General features: G+C 32.5%; 2 protein-coding genes across 2 annotated transcripts; one reads left to right on the forward strand and one right to left on the reverse strand.

The window, feature by feature from the left end:
• Positions 1–241: 241 nt before the first annotated feature.
• On the reverse strand, positions 242–12,934 carry LOC127738939 (uncharacterized). Its single transcript, XM_052250440.1, has 7 exons — positions 12,738–12,934; positions 10,978–11,154; positions 8,415–8,589; positions 6,578–6,860; positions 2,840–2,947; positions 1,369–1,614; positions 242–646 (listed from the first exon to the last, which is right to left on the reverse strand). The coding sequence occupies exons 1-7, from the start codon at positions 12,892–12,894 to the stop codon at positions 326–328; spliced, it is 1,467 nt and encodes a 488-aa protein (XP_052106400.1). The 5' UTR covers positions 12,895–12,934; the 3' UTR covers positions 242–325.
• Positions 12,935–14,731: 1,797 nt separating this feature from the next.
• On the forward strand, positions 14,732–19,502 carry LOC127738946 (hemoglobin subunit alpha-D-like). The gene is made up of 3 exons (XM_052250448.1): positions 14,732–15,156; positions 16,341–16,560; positions 19,102–19,502. The coding sequence occupies exons 1-3, from the start codon at positions 14,945–14,947 to the stop codon at positions 19,237–19,239; spliced, it is 570 nt and encodes a 189-aa protein (XP_052106408.1). The 5' UTR covers positions 14,732–14,944; the 3' UTR covers positions 19,240–19,502.
• The last annotated feature ends 6,190 nt before the right edge of the window (positions 19,503–25,692 follow it).

The raw sequence follows: 25,692 nt of genomic DNA on the forward strand, positions 1-25,692 counted from the left end.
ATACCCTTATTTGCGAAATTGCAAGATCGATATTATTAGTACCCCGAGTTCAGTTTGATTAGGCTTTCCCTGTTACCATGAAATTCTGAAGATATTTGATCATAAACGATGAAATCCAATTTAAAATGTTTGCGATTGGAAATGATTTCTTTATTCAGAAAGTTAATGTTTTCGTCTAAATTTGAAGTTAATCATTCAGCACTTGTTTTTTTTTTTTATTTCTCCATTAATGATGCAGAGATTACTATATAAAAAGTTTTATTTCATTAACATTTCCTGTTTGTAGAGACTTTTATAGTTGATATTTACAGACTAAAATCTTAAATTATGTAGAATTAGATTTTATTTGTGACGTTGTATATTTTAGAGAGTCGATATAAATCCATTCCATTGCCCTGAACGGCGATATCAAAGTACAATCATTTTGTCCAGAATAGCTTTTCGTTGGCTCACTCATACCAGTCTGGAATCTGGCAGCTGTTACATAGAGACCTGTTTGATTATAGTTGAGGTCTAATTGCGACCTGACCCATTGAAATTCTGATGAAACACTGACGTCATCATTGAATATAATTCGTCTTCCTCTTGATGTGTACCTTTCCTTTGCCATTGGTGATGATTTCGCAAAGGCTAGTTCATAAGCATTCTGAAAAACATGATTTATAATAAAGTTTACGTCCAAATCTTTTCAATATTCTAGTATGTCCTAGTAATCCACTATTTGATATTCTTAAAGCTACGGTTTTTTACGAATGAACAATCGGAAATGAACAACCTCCTAGTATTTTTGTGTGCAAAACACTCACAGCTAAAATCTGAATTTAAACAATGGTGAACTCTTACCTAAAGATGAAAAATTTCCTGTTATCATACATGTTACTGAATTTGAATAAGGGACAATACAAATGGTGACTAAAGAGAGAAAGAATACTCTGTCAACTCCATGATACCTTTTTTATGGGTTTGGTATTACAGATGCTTTAGTTTTCAATCATGTATGATCTTTATTTTGAGTTTTTTCTCATTTATTTTCGTTGCATGAACTTGGTGTTCAGTTGTAGTTTAATCATACATGCAGTTTTCAAACATTTATTTCACCAAATTCATTGGTTGCAGTTTGTCCATTCATTTCCATTATCAAACATTGTTTTAGAAAACTAATTTGGAGATAAACCAATTTAGAATTCTGTAACAGATATATTCTCTGATTTTTTTTAATTCAATCTATATCATAAAATATGCATATTTTATGAAACAAAAATGATTTGCATCGTTAATAAACATATCACACTTTTTTGTTATGTTCATATTTGATGATCAAATGTTTACTTTGAGAACAAAATAGATCTGACAATAAATACTTAGTACCTGATTGACTTCTTTACAGGATGCCGGTATACCAAATTGACTGGAGGGTAAAATCTTTTTGACAGCCTCTTGACTTTTCATCGTTGCTTTTAGTTGTAAAGGACTCAGAGGTGATGTAGTTGAATCTAGAGGGTTTGGTTGCATCCATAAAGTTGTCAGACTTTCAATTTTTATATTATCTGACGGAATTAAGACACGTGATTGTTTTGGTAAAATATCCAGTGATTCGTCTTCGTAATTGATAAACTAATAAAAGATAAATTCAATTTGAACGAAAATGCTTTTCATGTTTGCAGGTCTTTAGATAAAATCTTATTGTTATATAAAATATAAATAATTGTAAAAAATAGCATCTTTTAAAGTTTTCTGCTTTATAAGCATATTAAGAAATCCAAGGTTGTTCTGTTCATAATTTCATTATCAAAAACTACTCATTTAATAACTCATTTATTCACATGATGGTCTTGATTTACAGATTCTATGTGCTGACGTTATTAACTTTACAGTGTTCACTTTATTTGTCTTTATACTATTATGTTCCTTCTGGTCGTATGACTTTTGAAGTGACATGGAATTTGTTCATTCAGTTATCGGGTTTTTGGCTTTGGGCGTTCTTGAAGCGGGTGGGTCCAGAGGTATGATTCGGACGCACGAGGTTTTTATAGTGTTGTTTTAATTTTATATCCCTTGGTTACATATTTTACTTAATTTGTACTTTATCGAAAAAGTGTATATGAAATTATGTTTTACTATACTGTGTTAACCGCAGAAACGTTTTTGTTGGCGTCTTTGTCAGATTTATTTGCATGTTTGTTTGATTTTGTATGTCATTTATGTTTGTATGTTTGTGATGTTTATTTTCACAGTTTTGGCTGCTGAATCCTAATTATCAGAGAGGTGTGTATACGAAATTATGTTTTACAATACTGTGTGTATTATCAACTACAAAAATCCTTTTTTTATTGGCGTCTATGTCAGATTTATTTGTATGTTTTAATTTTTAAATCAGTTTTGGTTTCTATGATTGTGATATGTTTACACAGGTTTGGCTGCTGGGTCCCAATTATTGTCACGTTTACCAATAATGTCTGTTTGGGTTGCTCACCCAACTTTGTCAATATAACTTAACTATAAACAATTGTCATACAAGTGAGATATAAAACCAGGTTAATCCCCCATTTTCTATCGAAAATGCATGTACCAAGTCAGGAATATGACAGTTGATTTCCATTCATTACGTTGGTTGATATAATCGAGCGTTTGGTTTTGTCAGGTTTTATCGACTTCCCCCATTGTTGAATTACATTGGAGTTCGGTATTTTTGTCAATACTTGTTCACGTAGACATCAAATACTTTTGAGAGAGATAATCTAGCTAGATCATACAAATGGCTCATCTACAGTTAATGATGATATTATTAATTTTTACTTTAACAGTTGTACTGAAAAACATTCAGAGAGAATAATATTACCTCAACACCTGTTATATTTTTCAGACTGACAACGAGTTCTTGAGCAGTGTTAGTCCAGTGTGAGGTAAATTCTGGGTTTTGATCAAGAGCTTTCACTTTCGAGAGAGGCTAAAATGGTATAAAACATAATTCATTTGCGCTTATGTTCAAAATACAATTATAAACAAATGCACTTGATTTTAATTTTTACAGAATTATATGATTGGTGTTAACCATTTCATTTTATTATTGTTGTGATTAATAAAATTGAGAATGGAAATGGAGAATATTTCAAAGAGACAATAACCCGACCAAAGAGCAGACAACAGCCGAAGGCCACCAATGGGTCTTCAACGCAGCGAGAAAATCCCGCACCCGGTGGATGTCCTCAGCTGGCCCCTAAATAAAATTTGTACTAGTTCAGTGAAAATGGACGTCACACTAAACTCCAAAACATATAAATGAACTAAAATTAAAAAACATACAAGACTAACAAAGGCCAGAGGCTCCTGACTTTGGACAGGCGCAAAAATGCGGCGGGGTTAAACGTATTTGTGAGATCTCAACCCTCCCCCTATACCTCTAGCCAATGTAGAATAAAGAAACACATAGCAATACGCACAGTAAAACTCAGTTTAAAAGAAGTCCGAGTCTGGTGTCAGAATAGGTAACAAAAGAAACTTAGCAAAATGACAATGATACATAAATGAACAAAGGACTACTAGCAGTTAATGACATGCCAGCTCAAGACCTCAATTAAACTGATTGAAAGATTATGTCTTCATCATATAAAATCAAGTACAATCCCTCCCGTTAGGATTTTAGTATCATACCATCATAAAATATATGAGAAGAACATAACCCGTATCATGCCAACAACTGGTTTTAGAATAAATGTGTTTATTTCCGATGCAAAGACCCTATGAGTGAATCAATATTAATACCAAAATATGCAATCCTTAATGACTTGACAACAGTATCGTAAGTATATCCTTTCCGAATAAGTCCGATTAAAGGTTTGGTTAGCTTTTGAGGTGAATGCCGACATTTTTGTGCTTTGTAAACAATATTACCATAAAATATTGGATGTGAAATACCTGAACGTATATGATGTCTGCATGTTGATTTATATTTACGAATGATGTCCTTGTACCGATGATAAAATTTAGTAAATGTTTTGAATAGTTTGTGATATCGAAAACCCTAGTGTAATAATTTTTCAATAATACAGAGATTTCTTTCGTTGAAATCAAATACGTTGTTACATACACAAGCGAATCGAACAAGCTGAGATATATAAACACCATAAGATGGCGACAAGGGAACGTCACCATCTAAAAATGGATAATTAACAATAGGAAATGAGAAATCATCTCTTTTATCATAAAGTTTGGTATTAAGCTTCCCGTTAAGGATAAAGATATCAAGATCCAGGAAAGGGCAGTGTTCATTGTTAGTATTAGCTTTATTTAAAGTCAGTTCGGCAGGATAAATCTCTTTAGTGTACATACTGAAGTCGTCATTTTTGAAAGCCAATATATCATCTAAATATCTAAAAGTGTTATTAAATTTTTGAATCAGATGTTGTTTCGATGGGATTTTGCTGATTTTAGTCATAAATTGTAACTCATAACAATACAGAAACCGGTCCGCAATAAGTGGTCCACAGTTAGTCCCCTTGGGAAATCCGATAACCTGACGATATACGGAATCTCCATAGTGAACAAAAATGAACCTTTTTGTAAGACGTTTCGGTCACTTTCCAATTTCTTTCTTATCCCTCTTAACCACATAGTAGACATTTCACTTGGGAAATATACTGTCTATAAAAATCTAAGTCAAAAAAGAGCATAAAAACACCATTCCCTTAGTAAAAAGATAACAAGATCAACAACAGTTCAGATAAATACCACACAGAAAAAGATTGAACAAAGGAACACACAAATAAATCGAAGATGAACTAAGACCTCCAAAAAGGTAACAGTTTCTGCTGAACTTGTTATACCCTCCTTGTTCCTGATGACATATACACCCAATGATAAGTCGCATTGGTTAATAGTCATTCGCCCAAACACCCTTCCCCAAATCCTGCTTAACCCCTCATTACAATTTGTTGTTTTCAGAATCTTTACAATAAAACGTCATTGTGCATCTATTTTGTTTTTATCCTAATTATTTTGGGTGTTCTATAAGCTAAATTATAAACTTGCACATTGCTTTATGTAAGACCGGTTGGTATCTTTTTGTGAGTACCTCTAGTAGTAAACTAGGTCAGGAGATATAAGGATTGAGTCAGAGGGTTTATTCCTTGAATGCCTACACCTTTTGATCTGCTGACAAAATACAGGTAAAAAAATGTAGGCATTCAAGGAATAGTGTCTTATCAAAATTAAGTGTAATCAAAATAAACAGTAATCATAATCTGTGCAGGCAAGATGAGTTTCCTAATTAAAATTTCAGGCAATATTTTTATTTTCCTGTTTGTTTGCAATAAATTAATATTTTGTATTTTTTTCTGTATGTTTGAAATGATTTTTTTTAAAGGAATGATAAAAACACTCTTCTTTGACAGCTCAGTAAATGTTAACGAAAGATAACTAGAATAAGGAATATATATTTATTCGTGTTCAATTGATAAAGAATATAGGTAATGTGGTATGGGTTTTATTCATTGTTGAAGGCCGTACGGTGACCTATAGTTGTTAATTTCTGTGTCATTTGGTCTCTTGTGGAGAGTTGTCTCATTCGCAATCATACCACATTTTCTTATTTTTATATTTAAACAGTCGTTCTTTCATTTATTTGTTTCAATTTTAATTTCTTACTTTGAATTTTAATGCTATTTTTCTTATTATTAATTTTTAACTTAAAAATTAAATATTATTATTGCATTTCATTTAAATTAAATGTTTATATAAAAAAAAAGATATTTTTATGGTGAAAAATAATTTTTACCTTTAAACTACTTTTTTCCTAACTATTAAATTTTGTTCTAAAACAACACCAATTCATTAAAACATTGATTGATTGATTGTTGGTGTTTTAACGCCATTTTTAAGCGCCACATTTGGGCTATTTCGTGGCGGCCAGTTTTTATTGGTGGAGGAAGCCGGAGTGCCCAGAGAAAACCACCGACCTTCGATAGGAAAACTGACAATCCTAGTCAATTAAGATTGGAGTCGAGTGCACCGGCACCAGCGGGGTTCGAACTCGCAACCTCAGTGTTGACTGTCTAGTGATTACAGTAGTAACTACTTAGACCACTCGGCCACCGAGGCCCCTTCATTAAAACAACATCTATTCTTTTTTTTTTGGTAGGCATTCGAGGAATAGATTTTCTATAAAATGTAGGCATTCCAGGAAGAGTCCAGGAAGACACCAGTCAGAGAACAGAAGAAAATTTAATGTGAGTAGTTGTCATTCTGACAATACGGTTTTAAATGTTTTAACGCTACTACAATTTTGACTTTCATGGACACTGTTGATTGTTAACTCTAGATTTCTAAAAATGAAACTTGCTAATTAGTAGATCGAGTATAAATTTAGTGGAAACGTAGATCCCACATTGCAGTGTTTGATATTCCAATGATCAGAATAAAAAAACTTTACTACGTAAGTTTGTTGCTGAGTTTTCCTATATTTGATATATAAATACTAGATAACTTTACTTAAAGACTACTAAGATCAAACAAAAACTCTATCATTGTATTGACAGTTTCACCATATTTATTACTTTATCAATAGCCTTATTATATTCACCTGCATCATTGTAGTGGTTTTAGTATAACCGTCTTCCAAGATATTTTCGGCTTGCGTTACATTGGTATCTGTATCATTTCTGACAACTACCATGAATGCGTTCGAGTAATTAGCTATGGTATTATATGCTACAGATTGAGATACTTCTGGATTTAGATCATGATCAGTTACAGTTTTTGGTAATTGACCCGACGCGAACTGTCCGTGATTTATGCTCTCCATTACTATTACAGGTGTCCTGTATATTTGCTCTGGATCGCTTTTCACGTCTTCTTGGAGTTCCCTGAAATAAAAACCAATATTGTCATTTTTTAAACCTTGCTGTATTGGAAAAAATAGTAAAACGGACATGACAAATACGATAAATGGAAGATCTCAATTCTTTTTTTTTGTACGGCAATGTTCCATATGGCGCATTTTATGCCGTGTTTATTTCACAACTGGTACGGTTTGCTAGAACGTGTTCTAATGTAGCTTACTATAATCGTAACATTGCATTAACACAGAAATGACTTTTACTGAAACCACAGACTCCTGAAGACTTTCTACAAATCTAACAGTCGGTATCAGCATCTTATTACATGTATTAAACATAATGTTTCTCGTAAAAATGAATACTATTAGACGGCGTTTCTCGTCGTACCTTAAGGATGTACTTAGGTCAGGTTTATGAATTTTTGTCAGATATTCGGACTACTTGGGTTTTTTCCTACGATACAGGGTAAAATATTTTGCCCCATATCACCCACTTGTCTTTTCATAGAAGACTTCAATGGCTCATAAAAAATATTAAAATTTAAGCAGATTTTAGATTTTTGTCTTGCGATTTGAGACCAATGCCAATGCTATACATAAGGTGAAAGTCCAAGTCAGCCTTTTTCCGCCATTTTTTAAAACTCAAATATCGCATAAGTTCCATAACCTATCAATATTTTTAGCTTATTTTGTTCCTTTACTAATGCTCTTCTGAATTATAGTATCAATTTTAAATTCTAGATTTTTTTAAATTTCACCTAAATATATCCTTAAATAAAGTCGTTCATAGAACTAATACACTGCAAATGATATAAACTCGCGAAATTTCTTAAAAAAATAAAACATCAAAGGTTACATGCGTCATAGACTCCCTTATTCAGTACAAAAAAAACTTTCTTCCGATGGTATGACCTTCCTCATTTTTGAACTGTTTTCAAAATAATGTGCCGTTTTAAATTTCATTTGTTTAAACTTCAAATTAGTGGTCGTCCTGTAAGCTGCTCTGTGCGTTTTAGTTTTACGACAAATGTATGGTCTAGATATAAGCAAAGGTGCAGGTTTGTTTGCACGTTAAACTGATTAAAATCACCACATGTTGTGCATGTGCAAAGTCTTTCTGATCCATGTGTTGTTCATAGTTTTCTGAGCTTGTTTGTATGTTTGGGGTTTTTTTTCGGAGTAGTCTGGTGGTTGATGGTCTTCTGTTTTTGGCGAATTTTTTTTATCCTTTTTATGTTTCATTCTTATATTATAGTTATGAAAGTGTAATTTTGTCTGTATTTTCCCCGATTAGAAAACTGAACAATTACCAATTTATGTCTTGTTAACGTTATACATGCTTCCATACAGGATTCTTATCAAGTCCTTTTACATAAAATGTAGCAAGCTTTTCAAATGTATTAAACGATTTGATCTTTATTTAGTTTTTAAATGTTTAACTTCTTATCCTTTATATGGTTGCTACTGTTTCATGGCTAATATTTGCTGTTACCTTTAACTTACACATTAATTGTCGCCAAGGCAACAGTTACTAGTATATGAAAATAAAAACAAACAAATAGTGTTTAAAAATTAATCTCACTCGAACGTATCTACGATTCTGGTTATTCTAGTTAATCCATCTAGGTCACCGCTAATGGTCAGAACCGGAAATGGATACTCTTTAAGTTTGTTGTTCTTTGTAATGTATGATGCAAACAACAACACTCCATCTAAAATATGGTTCGCTTTTTGTCCATAAAGGGCTGCAACTTCACCTAGAATTAAACTTAGCATATAGTTGGTGTTACTGCAAATTAAAATAGAGGATATAGCTATTTTTAGTCGGGTTTGCTAAATTTTTATGACAAAGAATTGGCTAAAACTTACTTACGAACATTTTCAGCTACTGTTAATTGTCATTGAGCAAATTAAGCTTGAGTTAATTCCCGCTCTTGAGCTATGTACTACGATGCTGCTTTCGTTGCTAGTCAGTTAATGTCCTACAAATATCCCTTATATTCCTTATAATTACTACTATATTAAAATCTTTCATCAGATTTTCATACAAAACATCGTTCAACCTTATTTCTTTTCAAATTATATGCACACCTTTTCCTCACGCGCGTGAATTGTTTCGGTGCGGAAAATTGGGAGGTAGTTATGGAACGAAAAATGTCATGGAAAAAGACCGTATGAATTGGAAGTAGACTTTATAAGTTTGCTTAATTTGTGTAGCTTGACTACACAAATAAAAAATAACTGGAAATTTATATACGATCCGGGTAAACTTATCAATCCTTTGAATAAACTTATTCTAAAAGGTTACCAATTCAACACTGTAATTAGAACTTTGAATATTGTTTTCATTGGTAAAATATTGATTTTGTTATCAGTAAATCAAAATCATACTAAATAGTTTTGTTATACACATATGCACTTTAACGGTACTACAATCTGTCGATACCTTTATTTTAGTTTTGCACAAGGTCATGTTTTTCTCTGACTGTTAATGACGTCTTTACACTAAATTCATTGGATGTTGGATGTGTACTGATTGATATTTTAGTCTTAGATACATGATTTTTCTATTAGTTGTTATTGGCTTTGAACTAGCTGTCATTAACTGCGTGTACTCTCAGATCTGTACTTAGTGTCCTTTTGTGTTGTTCGGGTAGAGGGATGGATAAATACCCTGCCACGTCCGGTCTGTGTTTATGTTGATGTGTTTCTGCTTTGTATCGATCTGATGAGTTAAGCCTTTTTCAACTGGTTTTTATAGTTTGTTCTTATGTTGTGCTGTTACACCACTGCAGTCGTTTAAGGGGAGGATTGACCGCTAAAATACATGTCTAACCCCGCCACATTCTTTATGTGCCTATCCCAAGTCAAGAGCCTGTAGTTCAGTGGTTGTCGTTGGTTCATGTCTGTCATATTTGTTTTTCGTTAATTATTTTGTTATAAATTAGGCCTTTAGTTTTCTTAATTGAATTGTTTCATATTTTTCATATCGGGGCCTTTTATAGCCGACTATACAGTATGGATTTTTCTCAATGTTGAATGCCGTACGGTTGTCTAAATTGCATACATCCACTTTATTTGAACTTTGGTGGATATTTGTCTCATTGGCAATCATACCTCATCTCCTTATTTTTATATAGGAGGATTTTTCTTGGGTGTTTTCTTTTTCATAACATATGGTCATTACAGGCAAAGGAGTAGGTTTGTACGCACGTAAAATTGATTTATCCCAAACACCGCGGTTTCTTGCCTTCCAAGTAAGGATATCTGGACCATAATTATGTTGTTTGTTGTTATTAATCTTTTTAGGCCAGTTTTAATTGATGGAGGAAGCCGGTGTGCCCGGAGAGAACCACCACCTTTCGGCAGAAAAACTGACAATCCTAGACAATAAAGATTGGAGTCGAAGGCACCTGCTTCGTGCCTGGTTCGAAATGATCTTAAATTAACATTGCATAAAAAGTATATCAATAATTAAATATCTATAACATGGCGTGGTTATATTTACAGTGTAATAATATCAGATTATTACATGGCATTTTTCATATCAGATGTATTATCAGCCCAAGGTTTAATATCAGCCCAAGAGCCGAAGGCTCGAGGGCTGATATTGACCGAAGGCTGATAATACATCTGATATGAAAAATGACATGTTATGATCTTTTTATCATATGCTTCAACAATGGAGAAAAATAACAATTTTATTTTTATTGACGATAAAAAAAAATCAACAAAACATGATGAACATTGTTTCGAAAGGTCAACATTTGTAAAGTAACTTTTTAAATTATGCTGGAAACTTTGAAAAACGCATTTATTGTATCATTTGGTTTTTTTTTTGCATTTTACATTATATATTTTCCTGTTCCATAATAATTGTTTTGTACCCTACTTTGTTATGTTTTTCACTGAAAACATACCATTGAGGTGTATTTTCCGGAATTTACCGAGTAACGCCGGAATGCCATGCGATAACGTTACGGAGAGGTATGTGATAATAGACGGAAGCATGTGATAAATTTTTCATATCAGCCCGCTAAACACCATTTCGGAAAATATGGAATTTACGTACATTTCATGCTATTATCATACAGTAAAAAATATAAGTTATTTACTCTAAGTATATGATAATATAATATGCATACCTCCAAGACTATGTCCAGCCAAGAACACTTTCTTCCCTTTATAACCTGCCTTTAGTAACTCATTAACAGCTTTTTTAAATACTATAGGAAGCTGGAGTGGGTTAGGAAGTTTATTAAAAAATCCGTCTAGCAAGGCAACCCATAACTTCAGATTACTATTCTTCTGAATAACTTGAGCTGTGGAAAAATAATGTTAGTTACAGCTTAGCAGTAAGTAATAATTTAAACATATATCATACGCAAACGGGAAAGTAAAATGTAAGGACTTAAGAGTTATTAAAAGAATTAGTAGTTTGTTCCAGTTTTTATCTGTAGCCTTTTTGCACTTCAAAATTGAAAATTAGAATTGTGGGAAAAATCAATTTTATGCGAAAATCTGCATGATTTTGCTGTAGAAACAGAAAAATATGCAATTATAGAATCGTTGTTTTTTTATAAGAATTTGACAACGTACTTATAATAACAGATGTACATTAATGAGAAAAACGTTTTATGTAACAACAGTGAATCAAGTTATAACATTTGATTTGGTAAACCCGCGTTTTTTAATGTATCGAAAACGGCATACGGCATCATTCAGGGCATCATCAATGATTCTTCCGCCTTAAAAAATCATAGCAATTCTTACTCACATAAATATATTAAGGCATCACTTTATCAGAACAACAATTTGACGTGATCCGAAAAGTAGTTCTGAAAAAGTATTCTCCCACTCTCACCAGAAATATACTACACAAGTTAGGGGTTGTTAAGCGCCCGCCATCCGGCTAACATGTTTAACCCCGTCACTTTCTGGATGTGTCTGTTACAAATCAGGAGCAGGTTATTCAGTAATGTATATCATATTTGTTTTTCTTTTGCCGCTATGATCCATGAACAAACAAGTTTAAAGAAGATATCTAAGCAAAGACAGAATAATTGTTATGTTAAGTCTTCAGTGTCAGTCACCAAATTTATGTGCAGATCTCTGTGAGCCGCTGATTTTCATGTGTTCATAGGTGCGCTTAAAGCTATCATCAATAATACAAAAAAGTTGTCATCGTAATATTAAAACAAAAACGTTTTCCTCGTTATTTAGATTAAAGAAATGTGTAAACCTTTTTCCACATAATACTGACATAAAGCAATTTTGAGCGCATGGAAGTTAAAAAATTGAGCTCTAGAATCATGCAAAATCAGTCGTGCCGAGATGAATATCACCTGTTATCTACAAAAGCATTATTTTAACAAGATTGTAACACATTGTAACTCAAGAAATTAAGCTCATAGATTTTGGAAAATTCTTTAGAATGCACAGTTTCTTTTTTCCGCTAGTCTAGCAGTGTCCTTTAAATAATTTTCATTGTAATTGAAGAACTTATTGTCAAAGGATCCCGATGGCTTCATTGTTTGGTTTCTTTACCTTTTAGCATTTTCCAAATTTACATTGATAAAAGACTTATTTCACTTACATTTTAAATAAAAAGAGTTTTCTGTTGTGATAATAATAATTAAGTTCTCAAAGATTTTAAATCAATAAGTTACTGTTATGTGTTACCTAGTCTGAAAGAATTCTGTAGTACCGTTTCCTTGATCAAGTCACATGACCTTAATCTAGTTCAATGTCAGAAATACATTTCCAAGATCAAAACTGTTTTTGTGGATTTAAAATCTATTTGTTTGTTCTATGACAACTCGTTGCAGTCTAAAATGCAGGGTTTTTTTTCTTTCTTTCAAATACAATGTAATGGCCCCTAAATTTTACTTATCAGTAGCCTTACCTAAAGGTTTGTATGCTGCACCTGTAATATATGCTCCAGGGACGATAACTAAGGCAGCTTCTGGTCCTGTGCTGTTTGGTTTTAAAATTTCTACAGACAGACTCGAACAGAAATGAAATTGCAAAACAGCAAACGATGCCAAATAAAGAATTTTCATTTTGTCTGGACTGTCTGGCACAGATAACGTTTGTGATGTCTTATCGAATTAAACGTAGCGCTGACTAACATTACCATGTGTTGGTTTCCACTTACATGTATAGATACAGATTACAGGAAATTAGGTTTTTGAAATTTTGTTGTGGTAAATTTCAAACTCTAAGGCAAAGTATACGAAATTAGCCGGTATTTGGGATATTTGAAGAAATTAGAACTCATTGAACCACATCTGACAATGAAAAAGAATACTATGTACAGTTTATACTCCCATAGGTACAATCACTTAACAGTTTATCAAATAGACCTAAATATATATAGAATGTACGTTTAAAGCGGTAGGTAAAAGTGTTTTCTCTATAAGTTGTGATTAAGTTCTGTCCACAAAACATTACTTAGTATTTCAAAATGGTATATTAATTGCTGTGATCATTGTTTAAAGATGGGGAAATATTAAGGGGTTTCCGGTTTCGTTTTTGCTTTTTTGATCATTTGAGTATCAAAAATGTATGCAAAATTTACAATGATACACTACGATTTTGCAGCTGTGGTCGTCGTCACGACGTTTCATTTTGTGCTTTGACGTTTTTTTTATGTTTAAGTTCATTTAAGTCCCAACTCTTATATGAACCTGACCTAAGTCCTTCTCTTGTTTTAGGTACTTTAAATGGGTTCGTTTTTAGTTTTGTAGCTCCTTGTATATTTATACGCATTTTGGCATTTCGGTGCGCTCTTGGTAATCAAAATGCGCTCTAACACAGCTGATTCGATATGACGGAACAATTTTCCAGGATAGTAAATTACTATAATTTCTGCAAAAGAAAAAAATAATTTTTTTTATAGCACATTTGACAAAAGCTACATACACATGCAGTTGATTTTGAAAATAACCACATTGTCATTGTTTCATGTCTGTCATATTTGTTTTTCGTAAATTGTTTTGTTATAAATTAGCCATTTAGTATTCTAAATTGAATCGTTTAATATTTCTCATTTCGGAGCCTTTTAAAGCCAACTATACGATATGGGTTTTTCTTTTTTTTTCTTTTTGTTGAAAGCCGTAAGGTTACTTATAATTGATTGCATCCACTTCATTTGAACTTCAGTGGATAGTTGACTCATTGGCAAACATACCACATCTCCTTGTTTTGATATAGGCTGTGTTATTCGAAAAGAAAGCACTGGACTGAAACGAATTCGTGTATTCTATAATTTCTTAACAGTTACTGTAAGCAACCCGAAAGTCTATCTAACCATGCTTCAGTCGGAAGTATTAATTTGTTATTTTTGCCGTACCGAAAAATATCATAAACGACTACGTCATTAAAGTCATTTTTTTATAATATGGTAAACAAGGATTCACTACTTGAAAAAAATAAATCTGTTCAGTAAAATTTGATTATAATTATAATTATGGATTTCAAATCAAGTATTTAAATTTTGCAAAGCTTCACCTTTTCTTAGATCTTAGATAGTATATTCCTCGTACAATCCGATAAGTAACAGTAAATCATTGTGACTTTAAGAAAAATTAGCATATAGAGAAATCCTTTTTCTTTTATATCATATTATATGTAATATACTGGAATGTTTGCTCAAAAACTTAATCCACTATATAACTACTTTTCGATATTGTAAAGAAATACGAAGCACAAACTTAATATCGAACTTTGAAAAAATGATTGAATTTGAGGTGAATAAAAACACTGCCGAATTTTATCACCTACCAATATTATATATGTTTGTCCAACTGAAATAATCTAAATATTGAAGTAGTTCATTCAAACTAGAGTACATACAAGGGGTTTTGTTTGCAGAAGTACGTCAGATGAATGCAAATCTTAATCCATATAGAAAAAAACTTGGCACGGGATTAGATCGAGTGTAGACTTGTACATAGTACCTGACATTTAATTACATATCTATATCATATCTCTATTTATAAGATCGGATATGTATACCCGAATATTGTGATATTTATTTTGAAATGTTTTGATTTGTTTATTTATTTATTCATGTGTTTATTTGTTTATGTTTGTGTTTAAAACTACAATATGGGTGCATTAAAATCGAAATTCAAAGGATCTAAATCTAAATCTAACAAAAAGGCGAACACGAAGATTCATTTACCAGAATCAAGTTCAGCTAAGAAAACTGTTGATCCGAGGTTGCCATTCCAGACATACAGGCAGATATTCAGTCTGAGAAATGCATGGAAAGCGGTGACCCGTTCTATGGAGGAAACTGCGAAAGAAAACCTTATGAGGTAACGTTGCTACTACAGTTAAACTCATTAGAACTGAGGATAGGATGTACTTTATTAACTGTCTTGAATATAACTGCAAATGGCATGCTAGTACTTTAAGATCGACTTGTACGTTTACTATACTTTATAAATGAGTAAAAATACCAAATGCATGTAACTATCGTGATATAAATTACCATATTATTATAGGTGAGGGAGAGGCAGGTCTAATATTTCGGTTATTATTTTGAAAAAAATATTTAAAAAAAATTATTGCATTATGATTGATCACTTGACAATTTGATATTTTGCTTCACAAAGATCTTTTATTGTTTTATTGGACAATAAAATTGTATTTTTATGAACGAATCTTGAACCAACAACAAATATAAGTAGGCTTTGTGCAGTTACGCCTTACACGAATGATATACAATCTAGAACAATGACTTGTATTCATCAAATTATATTGGAAGTGACTAGCATTACATGATACGGTATGTAACTTAGTGGAAACAAGCAATCTTAATTCGCAACCACTAGCTATTCGAAATAATTTCCATATATTCAAACTGATGATGTGACTTTGTATAGTGTATTTTACTACTGTGTAAGCAGAAAAAAAATCATATTCCTATTGCAAGTTATGCATAACATGTTACCCGTCATGTGTGTGTCTGCCATTCATGTATTGCCCTTAATTTGGATTTCTATTTGTGATTTTATTCGTCGATTTTTGTTTTGAAAACTAGTCGAAACAATTTTTTATAGATGGATCAAAAGTTAATCAAATCATGTTCTTAAGAATTTGATTTGATAGAAAACTTAATGTTTGAATAAAATATATACATACATTAGATAAACCTTTTCAATCATTATGCTTGAATGCATATATATATATATATATATAAGCTGATCTTATTAATAGAGTTTACTTTTAATTAAATGTTTGGGATTTAGTTAGCAATTTAAATATTATGATTTTAAGGCAGAAATACAGGTGAAAACAAATCCTTGGAGCTCAACTACGGGTGAAAAAGTAAAGAATGAGGTGAAAACTTGCAGTTACAACATTAAATTGCTTTCCTTTGAACACAATAACTTAGTTAACTGGTCCAAAATCCACTACACTATCGAACAAGTGGACGAGTAACCAAGATGTTATGTCAATAAAATAGTTTGAACGTAGCATATTTCTTATTTTCTAGATTTTTAAAGAAACATCAACAATATGCAGAATATTTTCCATCTTACGATACTAATAAAAGTGAAGAAGACATTAAGGACAGTTTCGAATTTGAAAACGATGCAATGGAAATATTTGGACTATTTGACGATGTTGTAAATAATTTAGAGGAAGTTGACAAAGCATTGGTAGAAATCAGTCATGTTTTCTCGACAAATGAGAAAATATCCGAACTACTGAAGGTAAGGAGAGTTAAAATAGGAGATATTGCACCAACATCATATTCAGCTTTGAACCACCTCTGTGAAATAATATCTCTATTTTGATACTATGAGATATAGTTCACACAGATATTCTGAATAGCTCGTGTGTATATGGGTAGAGAAAGTGAACTAAAAGAAACATACAATGAACCTCTGTAGCTTGAAATCAGAAAGGGCCCAAACAAAATGACATCGGATCAAGTAATGTTAAATATAGTACTTCGTACTTTAATTTGGCCTTCTTAACTTTTTTATTCGAAGGTTACTAATGGGTCTTTTGTACACGAAACGCGCGTCTGGTGTACAACTTTTATTCCTGGTATTTATGATGAGTTTATATAGGTGTCAGATCACCAATTCATAATCCCTATTTATTCAACCAAATTTTTCAATTTTCACAGCTTTCTAAATATTTTACCCTAAATTTAACTTCATAGAAACCAGGTATATCCTGAATTGTACATGTATCACCTTTCTACATGCCAATTTGCAAGCAATGTTTAAAGTCTTGTAGTAAAATACCAACGTTCCGAAGGTAAGTACTATTACAAATAATCCCTAGTTTTCTGGAAATCTTAAATAAGAATAGTATGGAGAGCATTTATCATCCATTTTTAATGCAAACTCATGGACAAGTAAATTTTTGCTCAAAATGGTCTAAATAAATTTCTCTTTCACCAAGTTTCATTTCTGCAAATTTGTTGGTTAGTTTAAGTAAACAATGACATCAAAAGCACTATTTTTTTATCAGGGAAAGGCTACTTTTACATACGTTCTAAATTCGAGTGGGTGAATTGGTGGTATGACAACTATAGTAGACCGATCTAGATCACTTTAACATAAATAATACGACCGTTTAGGATTGAAATTTATTATGATAAGCCATGTATTCCGCAAAACCAAATACATGTTTAATCGTAATGCAAGTTTATAGTATCAGATTTAATCAAGACATCACTTGAATAAAATAAAATCTTCCTCTATTTGCATGAAAACAGTGCTTAACTTTAATAATATCACGTTTTCCTTACTTCAGCTTAGTAAATTAATAAAAAGTGACCTTGCATTTTAAGTAAAAATTGACACTTTCAAATCACGAAGAGCAAAATTTGGCGCTCACGTGAGCGTGTAGTGTTCATCTTATCCGCGATTCTACTAAACATGCATAGTTTTTTTTTATAGTTTTGATGTACTTTTCCACATATGGTCCGGTATAAAATCATATCTTACTTCCGAACGTATTGGTTGTTTAATTGGTACCAATCAAAAGCATTCCTTGAGAGTCTTAAAATTTTAATTGGTGCATGGTTTCTTAAGAAAATTATTTGTTTTTGTATATTTTGCAGTGGGTAGGATAGTAACTCTAGTTCTTTTCGTACGGCCAAACTGATTCAGTGATTTACAAACCAGTCGCTTTTCGCTTTTTTAATGCTGTAAATCACCGGATGCTAGACAAATTAAGAATAAATCTAATAGAGACTCTAAAGGAACCACCAGCTATTCCGACTAACTTTTGAGTACTCAACCCCCCCCCCTTTTTATCTCAATAAATTAAATAACAAAACAAACATAAAGAGTGAACCCACAAAAAAAAATCATATGAGAAAAATCTCGTTTCTCTATAATACCGATAGACAAACAAGTTCAAGTAAAACAGTAATGAATAATACTATATAAAAGAATGATGGCATCAACAGAAAGCAAGCTCAAACTACTTAATCTGCTTATATAAACATCGGGATTTTCTCGCTGCGTTGAAGACCCATTGGTGGCCTTCGGCTGTTGTGTGCTCTTTGGTCGGGTTGTTGTCTCTTTGACATATTCCCCATTTCCATTCTTAATTTTATCATTACGTACGAGCTCAAGTATCATCAGTGTTGTACTTCACATTATATTAGAAAATGAAAGGATATGGAGTAAATGTACATGGGACAAAATCGCACACATTACATAGAAAACATAGAAAATTATCAATGAACAGGGCTTTTATTCTTGTTCTTAATCTTGACAGTTGATATAGGGTCTTCAACAATGAACGAATCATTCATACCCTACAACAAGGTCAAGACGGCCCCTAGCGTCGACTTAAGCTGTACTATTGCTAAAATAAACCACAGTTCACCTTCCTGCTCTCCACCCGCCTCGGAGTGCCAACTTGTGCGATGCTCTTTAGAAGTGCTCGACGACATGATTTTGTGCAATACCTAAGATAACTTTGTACATCACTTCAATTTAGAAAAATCAATTAACAAAACGACTGAGTAAAGTTTGAGAGCTAATTTGTTTCTAAAAAGGCAGGATGGTAGAACATTGGCAGGGAAATATTATCTATAAAACAAAATTAGCTAACAGTACTGAGCAGAAGAGTGATTTTGTTGTTGAAAAAATGGTATTGCATGCCAAAATGCTTCTTGTCTTACACGTTTTCGTGTCCCTCCAAACCAAGCTATGTTCTATGTAATGATTTAAATAAGAATCACTTCAGCAATATTCGTTCATTCTGCTTTCGTTCTTTTTCAGGATATGGATCCGACCTTTATGGGATTATTATCAGAGATTTTGGGAGATCGTTTTACAGAAACTACAGAAGAAAACTTCCGTTTACTTTATGACTTCGTTTTGACAGAAGGCGAAAAATGTATAGGCGGCAAAAGTTAATGAACATCTGAAGAGTAATAAATCTACGTAAAACATTATAAAACTCTGATAAACCGAACATACAGAATCGGACAACAGTCAAAGTTCCATCCCATATCTATAAGAAAATAGCCATTATTCGGTGTTACCATTATATACCTCTACTGAGTGCATATTATGAAGAACTGTGTTCTATTTCTAATTATTTGTCTTAAACAGATATTCTGGAGCTTCTGGTAAAAATATTACTGGTTTTTATATCACAGGCACTTGTCTCTGAAAAACATATCACATGCACGTGCCTCTGAAAAAAACCCATATATCTTAATATAACACATGATAGGTATAGTAAGGTATACATGTAATATAGGTAATTGTTTTCTGGGACAAGTGCCTGTGGTTTTTGTGTATTATGCTTGTCATATACAATGAAAACTAAACCGTTGAATAAAATAAAGATGCATTTATGCAATTCGATATTTACACATAATTTATAAAACCGACAACACCTTAAAAATTATTTTAGAAATTTTAACAACCAAATGTCAATCAGTCAATTCGCAGTTGTCTCCCTTTTACTATATATCCCTCAGAAGACCAAAAACATTGCTATTGAATGTTGTCATTTCTATTACTTGCGTAAAATTTTAAGAGTTAATTCAATTCGATTTAACAAATGACTACAACACTGAAAACAAGAAAGGTATGCAGTTATGGTCCTTAGCGTGTAATGTTCCTTGAGGGTGTATTATATATGTAACGGTAACAAAGAATGTTTATAGTTCAACCCAGATGACAATTCATATACTAATATGTAAATAAGCTGATATGGAAAGATTGCCAATAAGACAACTATCCACTATAGTCCAAATGACGTGGATAGAAGCAACTATAAGGTCTCTGTATGGCCTTCATTAATTAGGGAACCCTTACCATATATTCTATAAAACGCCCGACATGACAAAATGTGCAACATTTCAGAAGAACAAAGCCTATATACCTATAAATATAAACGTATCATACTTCAGCTGGCAGTACACGTGTGGTTGGTATAAGCATCAGGTACGCTTGAAACCCAGAGACATGTTAAACGTTTGGAAGCATCAAAGCAAAATCGCCAAAGATTAACTTTGCCAGAATTAATCCCATCCTTAGACTTAGTACAATTGCATTATTCATAAACTAATGAATTACAATAAAAATATCATTTTGATAATGCCATCACCGAAACACTTGGTACTGGACAGACGGGAGTCCTCGGGAACTGTAAGCCACCAAATTGGCACCGACTCCTTGTCAGCTAGTTTATAAATGTCTAGTACAAATGTCAATGTGTACGACATATATTTTAGGAAACGCCTTCATCATTTTATCGATAATAATAATAATAATAATAATTATAATAATAATAATAATAATAATAAAAATAATAATATCTTTTTCTGAAGATAATCTAAAGCACTAAATTTCAATAAGGCTCTCTTGATACAATATTATAATAAGTACATGAATAAAACAATACAAATTAACCAAAAACAATCTGATTAGATTTCAGATCTACTTATTGCAACTCGCATGCTCGCATTAGAAGGATATACAGAAATCAGAGTTCTATATTTTAATTAGATTGTTATCGAATACGCAATGCTTAACAAATATGCCTGCTAGAATATATGACAAAAACAATGGCATACACAGTGGTAAAAGAATACAATAAAACTCCGTTACAATATATAGAATATTTGAATGCAGATATAGTTTTTGAATTTTCAATTTCCCAATAGTCATTATTTATCAAGTTCATCATGCCCATGAACATTTAATCAAAATTGTTTTTCCCCAAGGTTGACTGAGGAATAGAAATGTGGTCACTTTGGTCTTCTCCCCACCGACACTTAAACCCTTACCAAAGTAAGAGCGTCCGTTTGGCATTGCGGGATGTTTATGTATGCAGCCACGTCCGGTCAGAATTGAGAGTTACATCCGATGCCTCGTGTAGAGAAAATGCCACGTTTTCTGCACGTAAAGAACACTTGCAACAACTTGAAGGGTCCTTAGGTGTCCCACTCATTTTCCAGTAGCCGTCCAATTTTCACCGACCTTCATCCCGGACGGCCTCTATTACAGAACCAACGTATTGTATTTATTGTTAATTTGTTTTGGTCCTGAACATAAATGAAATATTTGCCACTGGGCGTTAAGGAAACATCAATTAATCAATCATTGTTTCAAAATTGAGAGTGTACTAGCAGCTATTTTATTCTTCTTTTTTTACAATATTTTAATTCAAAATTAACTTCCAAGTGCAAATTTTCGTTAGCGATTTTTTGTTCTTCCCTCCGCGGGATTCGAACGCCTTCTTCTGTAACATACAGAAAGTATATAGAAAAGGCCAAATTTGTTTATTGACAAGACCACAGGCGTAAATACTTCGATAATGATGAATTTAATTAACCTTATTTTTGACAAACGAGAGGATGTCTTGATTACTTAAAAAGGGACAATGTTTAACTGTGGATGCTTACAAGAAGCACAATTCCTTTTGTTTTGAGAGCTAGAATACGTTTACATGGTTACAATAAACACAACAATGTTAAATACAGAGTGAAACCACCGTTAACACGAATCATCGATGCGAACCGTATTCTCATTACATTGATAAAATGTTGATTTGTTGTGGTGGTAATGAAAGCAATTCCTTCTGCAAAGCTTGAGACAAATCATCGAGATTCTGAACTAACAATATTGTAAATTTTAGTATCCAAGACTCTTGTTTAAAACAAAAATTGTACTTAATTAAATTCATTTTACGTATGCTTGTGATCTTGTCAATAACAGAATTGCTTAATTTATAAACTTTGATAGCCATACATAATAATATATGTTATAATATTTTGGTTTGTGAGAAAACTCTTTTTATCTGTGTTGACATGAATTATCATCGATATGGTCATAATTATAATTAACTGTTTACAAAACTTTACATTTTTGAAATATTTGGCCTTTTTAACTTTTTTTAAATTCGAGCGTCAATGATGAGTCTTTTGTAGACGAAACGCGCGTCTGGAGCAAATACAAAATTTCAATCCTGGTATCTATGATGAGTTTATTTACAACCACTGGGTCGATGCCACTGCTGGTGGAGTTTTTATTCCCCGAGGGTATCACCAGCCCAGTAGTCAGCACTTCTGTGTTTTCATAAATTATCATTGATATGGTCATAATTATAGATTAACTGTTTACAAAACTTTACATTTTTGAAATACTATGGCTTTTATACCTCAGGAATAGATTACCTTAGCTGTATTTGGCAAAACTTTTAGGAATTTTTGGTCCTCAATGCTCTTCAACTTCGTACTTTATTTGGCCTTTTTAACTTTTTTTGATTCGAGCGTCACTGATGAGTCTTTTGTAGACGAAACGCGCGTCTGGCGCAAATACAAATTTTCAATCCTGGTATCTATGATGAGTTTATTCCTAGTTGTACGCCTATCCTGGTATCTATGATGAGTTTATTCATAGCTGTACGCCTATCCTATGTTCTGTATTTGCTGTCTTTACGTTGTTTTGTTTCCCTTAATTCCTTTGATTTAAGCTTTAACTGTTCTTTCGCTGTTATTAGTAATCGTATAACTCTTTACGTTTTTCTGGGAGGATATGACCTTGAGAAAGAACTTGTTCAGAACGGACAATTTATCTTTATTCTTCTATACACATGCAACTTGTAAGCTGTACTTTCAACTCAAACTACATGTAAAAAGTTTTTGTTTAACCTCTCTCTCTCTCTCTCTCTCTCTCTCTCTCTCTCTCTCTCTCTCTGAATGTCACAACTAGATAAAATCCGCATACAATTCAGAATGTTTGCTGATTTAAAGTAGTCTTCCCACAAAAAAAAATGCTAACTTACAGCACATTTGGTTTATTTTATGATGACGAAAATGTAAGTTTATTAATCACATCTTGACATTGAATTAAATGTCATACATGTATAAACCACAGAATTAGATAATAACATTATGTAACTTTATCCGGTTAAAAGTTTTCAAACATTTATCACCTTTTATTACGTTCTTTATGTGTCATATTACCTTTCGTTTAACACTGGTGTTTATCTTAATGTCTCATTAAACACCCTAAAATGTATCACAGTCAATATTGTATTAATATTTATAGTCCATTTAAATTGACTGCTTGATAAAATATTTTTGCTTTGACACTATATTTCGAAATTCCGCATATATCATATAATTCCTATACCCAAGTAGAAAGTAGAAAGTGTGTCTTGTTTTCTCTTGACAATTTCCCAAATGATTACCGCCGATTTTTTTTAATTTAAAACCAAACATGTACGTATCTGCTAACAAATACGGATATAAATATATATATATATATAGGTCTTGCCAAGTGCAGTAGTGTTATTCGGGTTTGGAATCTTTAAAAAAAAAATGAAATATTTCAACGACTATTAATTCTGTAGATGTGTTCATACGTTTGGTTTTCTTACATTCACATCCATATAATTCGTAGTGAATCGAAACGTCGTATAAACATTTTGACAACCAATTTCATTTGGTTTTTTTTCGAAAAGAAGAGAGTGGAATTTTTTTTAGAAGACAAGAGAATCTCACTCTGTCAGAATCCACAGTTACTCATAGGAACATTTTTCATAATGCTTTTTAGAGTTTTTGATGGGTCATCACGTCTTCGTTAATTCGGAAGACAAATTTTCTGACAGCGATTGTCATTCCGATGTACACCAATTGTGCGCCGCTTTTTGTTGTTATTTTCTAAGTTCTCATGATGCAACATTCTTCCTGGGGTTTTAAGAAAAAGGTAACGAAAAGATGGAGTTATTAAGTACAGTAATTTAATCTAAATCTTTTTCCGAGAAAGTAGAAATTAAGTTAATTTACAACAAAAGACATTTGTTTTAGCTGAAAACTTTGAGGCACAAGTGATGATTAAACCTGTTCTTTTCTGGCACTATTCCTGAATAAACCATGAACGATGTATACAATGTTTTCAAAAATATACCCCTTTCTTTACATAAAATATGTGCAATATCATCTTTTATTAAGGAACCCTTGTGTTTAAAAAAAAATTATGAAACATACAAAAATGCATGATAGTCAATATGATAACTTGTAAATTGGCTGCCTTTTAAAAGATGTGCGCATTTTCTAATTCTATTCAAACTTTAGATTTTTTTTTCCTAGTTTGATTTTGAAAGTGAATGCAGAACGAAAGTATCTCATTTCAGGATGAGTTTGACAAAAGTATTAGTTTATTAGAACTAACATTTATTTAAACAAAAAAGTCTTAGGATATATTGTTACAATAATGTTTTGATGGACTATCACGTCTTTACTGATTCGTTGGACATATTTCCTAACAGCGATTGACATTCTATATGAACAGAACATTAAGCATTGCTTCTCATGGGCTAATTTCATCACTCGTATAAAGCAAAATACATTTTCATCTTTTCCAGTAAGCTACAAATCAAGTGGACGACTGCAACAATCTGGGTTGCTTCATACCTACACTTTTAGCATGAGGGGCCTGTACTCGTACATCATGGATGTTTACCAGGCATCCACATAATCGTTACCATGGGGTACATATTAAAAATTCACATCGTCCTGTTTAGAAACGTAAATTAGATACAAGATCTCTACCACTGTGTCATATTGTTTATTTTGTTTGGTCAAAATAGAATTACGGAATTTCTATTTCAATTTTTGGAAGGGAAACGAGTGTGTCAGTAGAGATATGTTTGCATAATTCTGCAATTGGTGCATGAATGAAGATTTTACCAGTATTTGCACAAATAATTTTGAAATGTCGCCATTTGATGTCAAGAACCCGCGAACGAAGAACCAAAAGCGGGGCGACGATACCAAATGGATATTCAAACTCATTAGTCGAAAACAAACTGACAATGCCATGTCAAATATTCGTAAACGACGTAAAGACAAACAACAGTACACAACCGCAACATAGAAAACTAAAGACTGAGCAACACGAACCCCATCAAAAACCTGGGGTGGTCGCAGGTGCTCCGGGAGGGTATGCAGATCCTGCTCCACATGTGACACCCGTCGTGTCGCTCATGTAAGTACAATTCTGGTGATATATATATATATATCTAAGTCTAATTCGGAAGGTCGCATTCGAGGGATAGAGGACGGGATTGTGGTTACAACAATTGGAACATGTCCGTCGTCATCTGTGAAACAGGTATTCCATAAATATCAACCAACTCGTGATAGCCGCCGTACATTTTTCGAAGGAAAAATTTCAACTTCACAACTTGGAACTCTTGTTTCAATAGCTTTCTTGCAAACAGCAATCGAGGAAATCATGATAGGAAATGCAACCTCTGTAATATCGTATCAACTGGGAGATATATACTCCATATGAAGGTGCTGCTGGAATGTTGCAACAAAGAAAAGGAATGTTTTTAATTGGGAA

This window comes from Mytilus californianus, unplaced genomic scaffold (genome assembly GCF_021869535.1).
Source record: "Mytilus californianus isolate M0D057914Y unplaced genomic scaffold, xbMytCali1.0.p SCAF_4, whole genome shotgun sequence".
Classification (NCBI taxonomy): Eukaryota; Metazoa; Mollusca; class Bivalvia; order Mytilida; family Mytilidae; genus Mytilus; species Mytilus californianus.

Bases quoted from the DNA above. Each gene is read 5' to 3' on its own strand.
- LOC127738939 (XM_052250440.1), bottom strand. From the start codon at position 12,894: ATGAAAATTCTTTATTTGGCATCGTTTGCTGTTTTGCAATTTCATTTC. The intron at 8,590-10,977 runs GTATGCATATTA...GTTTAATTCTAG, and splicing joins GGCTGGACATAGTCTTGGAG to GTGAAGTTGCAGCCCTTTAT. The intron at 2,948-6,577 runs GTGAATATAATA...ATACCATTTTAG, and splicing joins AAACCACTACAATGATGCAG to CCTCTCTCGAAAGTGAAAGC.
- LOC127738946 (XM_052250448.1), top strand. From the start codon at position 14,945: ATGGGTGCATTAAAATCGAAATTCAAAGGATCTAAATCTAAATCTAAC. The intron at 15,157-16,340 runs GTAACGTTGCTA...CTTATTTTCTAG, and splicing joins GCGAAAGAAAACCTTATGAG to ATTTTTAAAGAAACATCAAC. The intron at 16,561-19,101 runs GTAAGGAGAGTT...GTTCTTTTTCAG, and splicing joins AAATATCCGAACTACTGAAG to GATATGGATCCGACCTTTAT.